Source organism: Buceros rhinoceros, unplaced genomic scaffold (assembly GCF_000710305.1).
Source record: "Buceros rhinoceros silvestris isolate BGI_N320 unplaced genomic scaffold, ASM71030v1 scaffold4230, whole genome shotgun sequence".
Taxonomy (NCBI): Eukaryota; Metazoa; Chordata; class Aves; order Bucerotiformes; family Bucerotidae; genus Buceros; species Buceros rhinoceros.
This window is the reverse complement of record NW_010391134.1, coordinates 33,858-41,668: the sequence shown is the minus strand read 5'-3', so window position 1 is coordinate 41,668 and position 7,811 is coordinate 33,858. Positions and strand designations below refer to the sequence as shown.

General features: G+C 49.8%; 1 protein-coding gene across 1 annotated transcript in view; it reads right to left on the bottom strand.

The window, feature by feature from the left end:
- Positions 1-5,178: 5,178 nt before the first annotated feature.
- The window catches only part of B4GALT5 (UDP-Gal:betaGlcNAc beta 1,4- galactosyltransferase, polypeptide 5), a gene marked incomplete at its 5' end in the record, with an annotated part of 11,118 nt that continues 8,485 nt past the window's right edge, over positions 5,179-7,811 (bottom strand). Inside the window, one exon of the mRNA XM_010140238.1 lies at positions 5,179-5,516. Coding sequence (XP_010138540.1) covers positions 5,369-5,516 — 148 coding nt within the window. The remainder of the gene's footprint in view (positions 5,517-7,811) is intronic.

Here is a 7,811-nt window from a genome sequence, read left to right as displayed (position 1 = left end):
CTCCAAAACAGCTGGTGTGTGGGGCTGGCCCAGCCACTGGGCAGCGACAGATGCTGTTCATTAACCCCTGTCCCTTCCTGAAGGGGAAGAGAAAGGGAATATGGGAGAGAGACTTATGGATTGGAAAAGAAAACGAAAATGCTTTAATGAAACCAATAAAATATATTCAAAACCAATACTGAACCCAACCCCTGTGATGGCAAACACGTCACTGTCACCACTGATGCTGTGGGCAGGCACTGAGGAAGTCCCAGACTGGACTTCGTGGCAGACAGGGACTGGATTCAGAAGCTGGATTCTGGAACTGGATTCAGGAATGCACAGACTGGGATCTAAGGTGAACGGCCAGAGTCCTCCTCAGACATCAGCCATTGAAGAAGAGAGCTTGATCCTTGTGATCCCTCAGCTTTACACCAGATATGACGTATATGGAATGAAACACTGTTTGTCAGTGTAGGGTCACCTGTCCTGTCCGCTTCTTTCAGTGTTAACTTCAGAAAGTGCAGTCAATTAGAAGAGACTTCGCTGAAAATTAACATCACATTCTAACCCGAATGAAGACTTTTGGTGTGGTGCAGAATTAGCCTGGGGCAGAGCCGTCCCCGGTGTAGAGCTTTCCTAGTGTATAGTGCTCCATAGTGTAGGGTTGTCCTGGTGTGGAGTCGTCCCCGGTGTAGAGTTGTCTGTCGTGTAGAGCTGTCCCCGGTGTAGAATCATCCAAGATGTAGGATTGTCCCCCATGTAGAGTTGTCCATAGCGTAGGGTTGTCCTGGTCTGATGCTTCTCTCTGGCAGGAAAAGGGTGCACTGCACAAAATTTCAGTGGAAAAAAGTCAGCCTGTTTTTTGTGGTATTTATCAGGTGTTCAGGAAAAGCCTTATTTCCAGAGCAGGTGCTCTGAAGAGGGACGAGTAGGTGCAAAGCATCATTAGCCCTGTACTTCCACCTCATGGTCACTGCACATCAGGGACCAGCGTTCAGCCACTCCCCAGCCCACACTCACACCTCCCAGCCCGCTGGGGCCGAGGAGTGCCGTAAAAATACATGTGAACTGGACAGAAACCCCTGCCTCAAGCCCCTGCCAGGCCTTTCCACCCACTCCTAAGCAGGACAGCCCTCAGGGAGGGTCTCCTTAGGGCAGTGCTGCGGGGCGAGCACACCGCACAGCCCCGCGTGCCCCGGGAGCTGCGTGGATCCAACTGCCAACCCAGGCAGGTTTATTGTGCAACGCAGAGATGAAAGGGGGAAATAAGTGGGAGAAAAGAGCCCGTGCTTTGGTGGTTGGGGGTTTTTTTTATGCACTGCAGAAAATCTCGAGGATTTTGCAGTGCAGAAGGCTGAGCTATTTTCCAGCCTGAGCAGGGAGCGCTCTCCCCCGCAGGCGTGGGCTGCTCTGGAGGAAAGCCTCGCTTCTGGTTTGCGGCAGTGGCTGTGCTGGAGCTGCGCTGCTGTGCCAGTCCCTCGCAGGGCTCCTTTCCCTGGCATCCTCCCGGCACAGCCCATGTGAAAGGGGGTTTGCTCCCTGCTCTTCTTTCTGCAGCTGGCTCCAGTGATGGAGGGCCCACGCACGCACCCAGGACGCAGGCTGGAGGATTCCCCGCTCCCCTCATTTTTGCCTATATAGAGGCAACCCCAAATTTCTATATGTGAAACCATCTCCCCCAGCACCCACCCAGCCACTGCAGAGGTGACACCGGCAATGAAACACCCAGAGCCGGGGTACCCATGGAGGGATATGGCAATGGAGATCCCCCCCCATCAAAACTGAGGTCAGGGACTCCCACCAGTGGACAGCCAGGAGCAAGCCGGGCTCCCACCCTCGCTCCTGTGGGTGCAGGGGGAGGTGAAGCCATTGTCCCCAGGTAGGTAGCAGCAGCTGGAAGGAGCTTGCCACCCTGCAGGCTCCAGCCAAGCGCTGTGGGTGGGAGGAAGCTTCCCAGAAGACAGAGAGCTAAATAAAGGCAAGGCCTGGAACAACCCAGGGCTGCCAGCTATTTATTCTAGCATGCCTGTACGCCGCAGCACAGGAGGAAGATATTTTAAAGTTGTTGCAAGGCATCTTGTCTGTCTGTCTGCTTGGGTTTGTTGATCAAAATCAGCTCTCCCCACCAACATCTCCAGGCTCTGTACCACCTTCAGCCAAGTATCTTCCTAAACCCACCTCCCCCAAAGCAGCTGGCCCTCCATCAGTACTACACTGACACAGACGTTCGTAAAAAAGGCTTTAGCATACACAGAGCAGAAAGAGCTTAGGGAGCATCCCTCCACCCCGTACTCTATTTACTTCAGGACAGCCCTAGTGAGAAATGTGCAACCAGCTTTTAGCATCCACAGCTCACCCTTCTCCACTCAAACTCTCATAAGCACTTACCTGTCTGGGCTCACAGATCTCACCTCCTATAAACAAAAACTACCTACAGAAAAAAGCAACCACTGCAATCTTTGTTCTTGAATATGTATTTTTTACTGAAAAAATCATTCATAAATTAACAAATACAAAAATGTACAAACACATGGGTAAATAAATGTAATGACGCAAAGGATTGCTTTGCTGAGAAGCGTGTGTGTGTTTTAAAACACTAGACTTCAGTGCAAAAACGTCCCCCTGGCACCTCTTAAAAACATAACAGTAAGCTCAAAAGCCATGATGATAGGAAGCTGCTTTAGAGTTTAAAGCCACTTCTGATGGTGAGTGACCCGAAGCATGTGTCTGTTGCTCAGATGGTACCTCCCTTAAAGAAGCAGAGCTTTAGATAATTAACTGTCAATAAATAGTTTTGCAAGTAAAACTCACATGGCTCATTTAAAAAAAAAACCAAACAAACAGCATCGAACAGGACCTGCCCTCCAGCAGGGCTGAGCAACGGTGTTGACGTGGAAGGGGCGAACAAGTGGCCTTGTTGGATTTCAGCTGCCAGAATATGTACAAGTTCTCCTTAATACGAGATTTTTTACACCATAACAGCACATGCGCTTGACAGTATGTTTTTAACAGTTACATTTACTATACAATATTTGACATAGCTGCTAAGATTAACAGTGCACGTTTTCAGATATTCCACTTTTTAAAAAGGGGGAAAAAGAAGTTCAACGTGATTAGAACAAAGGAACTATGAAGGGGGACACTGCTGGGGGGGTGGACCCTTTTGTGCCAACCATAGAGTGCATTTCTGAGCAGAGGTAACGGCTTTTTGTTCAACACAAGGTGCAAAGGGCGTCAGGTACACATCGAAGGCTGGGGATCCCGACTAAGGTAGTTCAACACCTACTCACACACACATGCATGATTCCTGGGGTAGTGAACTTGGACTAGTTGAAATACATTCCTTGTTTGAAGCACCATTAAACAAAGACAGATCTCTAGCAGGGTCTCAGGATGAGAGGAGAGGGGGCAGGGCAGCATGGGTTCAGCATCTGAAAGGGTCCATGTGAATTAGAGATTCAGAAGCAAAAGTCTTTATTGCTATATGTGCCATAAAAAGCAAATCCTCACCTCTGCCTATAAATAACCAGGTTGAATCCCCTCAGGAAGCAAGTTTAAAGCACATGTAAGTTCAAAGACTTTAAACCTAAGTTACAAACTTATCAGCGCTTTTCAAGGGCAGGCTCGCTGTCCTCTCATACCGGCTGATAAGATCTACACAAGAACTCGTGTTTTCTAAACTAACGTTTAGGGTAGGAATGCCCTGGGCAGTCACACCCACAACAGATGCGTATGGGGATCATACGTCCACGGAATCGAGAAAACAATGTAAACCTCGAGAAGTTAAGGAAACCAAAGGCAAACAACGCAATAAAAAGAAAGTTAAAGTACTTTGGAGGTTAGATACAAATTAAAAAGCAACCCCCAACGTATTTACTTTTAAGTCAGAGAGGTCCAGTAAAAGTGCCTGTGTCGGTGCTGTGTCAGGACTGGATTGAGTGTCTGTGGGGAGGAGAGCCTGGAGCCCAGCCTGCCCACTACGGCTGTGGGGAAGGAGGGGATGGCAGGTGGGAGAAGGGAGGGGGCACTCCAGTTCCGATGGTGCATCAGACCAAGCTCTCTGGTTCCCGGTCCTCATGTTTTCATGAGCTTGATTCATGCGTCCTTCATTTCTCTCACTCTCGCTAACCTGCGACAACCTGCCCCACCAGCTGGGCTTGTGCAAGCGCTGCCAAGTGCCGACGGGGAGAGCAAAGCCCGATACCTGGCTCTGACGCCACTTCAGTGTGCTGCTAGGTTTACACAATAGGGACAAACCGAAACAACCTCCCAACCTGCACTGTCACGGTACAGGAGTGACGGCGGGGCACGGCTGGTCCGGCGCGGCCTTGGTACGGTGGTGCCAGCTACCCCATTCCGAGGACGGCGCATGGGCAGGAGCTGCCAGCCTCAGGGCTGTGCTTCCCAACGCAGCGTGGGTGCAAGCACGTGAGCAACCTGCCCAGCTTACACTTGCCATCAGCGGGCTAGAGAGCAACAGGCAAGGGATTTTATTCCCTATGGCTTTTGGATTCATTTGCACATCATGGTGCAAAAGTGACAGAAAGGGGAGTTTTTTCATAAAATATTCCCGTTTCCTCACTCTCCCTGGAAAAAGCCACCCTGGTGGTTTCTGGAATGAGCGATGACATGGCTGTATTTCTCATCTGCTGCGTTGGAAAGCTTAGGGCCCTGTCCCACAAACATTTCTGCATATGCACAGCTTAAATCATGCAAGCAGTCTCACTGGCTTAAAAGGGAACACCTTGCACAAGCACAGTGATGCACACACAAGTGTTCACGGAAGTCAGGACTAAAATGAGTGACCGTATGTAAACCTCTAGCTTGGATTTGAGCCACAGGAGAAAAATAAAAAGGGGCAGTTTATACAGCATATTTACACTTACACTTCTTTAAGAAGCGATTCTGTTGTATATACTTCAAGCAGGTCATTTAAAAAACCACACAGACACAGAAGAACGGTATCAGAAGTTGTCTGATCTCCCACCAGGGCAGTTGCTGACCAAATTGCTCCTGATGTTTGCCATCAAGAAGCCACAGTCCCTCAGCTGAGCCACTTCCTGGAAGAGAAAGTGCATCCGAGGCGAGTCCCAGTGCTGGAGATTGCTGGATAAGGAATGTGGAGACAAGAGCAGCAGGTCGAACCATTGTCCTGAAACCCAGAAAGCAAGTGGCGGAAAAAAAGAGAGACTGCTGAGCTCGCTGCACGAGTATCGGGCTGGATTGGTACAGCTAGGGCAATTTGTGCGTGCACTTTCGGCCTTATTCTCCAAAATACTGTGATCCTTCATTAGACAAAGTGTTGCTTGTCCTCTATAACCCTCGGAAAACAACGTCTAGCGTGATGCTTTCTTGGTGAAGGGCAGAGCAAAGTTATTTTCTCCTCTTAATATTCGGTCACCAGAGCCAGCTCCGGTGTCAGGTTAACAGTGATGTTCTTATACAAGGCGTCATACGTGACATTTGGAAAGTAGTTCAAGTTATTGAGGCCGTCCAGGGCTTGCCTTTCTTTTGACTTCCTCAGCAAGGCATACCTGTGCAAGGAGAACCAGAGGCCAAGTCACTGCCACGTATCCCACAGAGCCCTGCAAAGTCCCTCCCAATGCTACCAGGTCACCCTTAAAACAGCCAGTCCCAGCATCAGCTACAAAAAAAAAAAAAAAATTTGAGCCCTTAATAAAGACAGCTGTCACTTTTTCTATGTTCTGTATTGGCAAATACCCAAACTTGAGAACATTACAGTCCATCACTTGATGGAGAGCAAAATGCTCTCTGCAAGCACGCAGCTGTCAAAACGACCTCTAACTCCTGCTGAAAGCATTCCCAGGATGGGGGTCCTGCCGAACCCTCACCAGCCAAAACATCCTGGAGAAAAGCAGCTGATGGGTGATGCAGTCTTTTCCCTTTTTAAGAAACTGGACCACAAACAAGAGCAGAACTCAATAGTTTTAGTCTGAGAGATGGGGTCAAGGAAGGAAAACCAGAAGAACGATGGTTTGGGGAAGGAAACTGCAGCTGGTGCACATAAACAGCCTCAACTAAATTTAGGGACAGCGTGATGAGATGTAAGGGCTAAGGGTGGGAGAGAAAAAACAAAATAAGCAGCAACATCTCAGCAGGAGAATTCACTGACTTTCCACAGCACAGTGCTGGGAGCCTGGCAGTACCAGGGCGAGTGGGAGCTGGGCTGAGACCTGGGGGACAGAAACAGCACCTGGGAAGGGATGTACCGGGGTGAAGAGAAAGACACTGTGTGAAAGTGAAGAAGGAAGTGCCAAAGTTGGTTTCAAAAGAGGTCACAACATCAGGACACGGTCAGGACACTTAGTGTCTCGATGAACACGTTTGTTCTCCACAGTGAGAAGTGCTGGGTGCCCGTGCCCCTGCTCCCTGCCTGGGTGGGAGCAGCAGCAGGGCTTTCAGGTGGCAGCAGTTCGTACTTGCCTGCTGCTTGCACACGGTACAGACTTTTCATGAAGGGTTTTGGGATTCTCAAAGAAAAAAAAAATGCCTGGGATAAATGCAGAGCAGAGGGAAGCACAGATTGCAGAGGTGAGACACAGAGGGTCTCTATCACTAAGCCTCACCTAGGCTGGGTATTGGGCTCAGCAGTGGAGGTGGGAGCGCTCAGCAGCACAGGGATCAGCCCCAGAAGGCAAAACACTGCCTTGCCCATCTTCACCACAGATCCCCCCTCCCGCAGCACCGACCCACAGCTCCTGCTGATGTTGAACTAGGGCTCCTGGCTGGGGCCAGGAGGAGACCAGGGAAGCATTAGGAACAAAAGCTCAATTCCACTGCATCACCAGCCTCCCACACTTCAAGGGTTTGACTAAACATGGCTTTTCAAGCCAAAACCATCTTCTTTTTCAAGAGTGAAATGAGAGAAGCATCTTTTGCTGCCTGCATTCTGTCCAACAGAGAAATGAAAACTAGGGCTAAAGATGACATAACCTCAAATGGAAACTCCACCTAAAATGAATCTTCTGTAAAAAGAGATCAGCACATTGCTCAAATAGAATCTGCAACATAAACCCTCTTTGCTGCCTCTCTTGCCAGCAGCCAGGCAGAACAGAGTTTGCACCGTCCTGCAGCTCATCACCTGCAAGTGTTCCTGCAACAGTTTCTGAAAAAGGCATTTCTCAAGTCTTCTCGCATCGTTTTGAGAAGACTCAAATTCCCCCAAGGTCCCCAGGCAAAAGCAGTCACTCAACCATAGCTCACAGTCTGACACAACTTTGGTTCCGGGACAAAGGGGCCAGACTCTCCTGGAATGCTGCAGGGAGTACTTGTGCTCCTTAGGTACAGGAGGACAGTCACTGCTGCTGATGGATGTCTGAAATCTCGCAAGAGCAAACCCTGAATTTGAGGCTAAGAGGTGGGAACTGAAAAACAGAGAGGAATGAGTTGCTCCATCTCAGTGCTGCAGTGGAAGTGCTGGAGCTGCTGCCATCTCCCCCTCTGCGCACACCATCATGGGATGAAACCAACGCAAGTGGCAGCCTCTGACTCAAAACCCTGGACACTGTCCACAGCAAAGAACACCAGCGCAGGGGGAATTGCTTCTGAAGCAGCAACTGCCATCACAGTGCAAACGCAGGGTGTTGCTGCTGGGCTTTGTTAGCCTTCCCAGGGACACCTGATGCTTTAGCAGCAGCGCACCAGGACAGCACCTGCGCTCTCCCTTCCGCAGACTAGGCAAGGCCTCCTTCAACACTTAGATCAGTCTCTTCTAGAAACATAGAAGCTTCTCTGACATTTGGCATTAGCCACCCCTTTAGGAACATCACCCTGGAGACAGAAGGCAGGACCCCAGCCTGCCGTGCTGA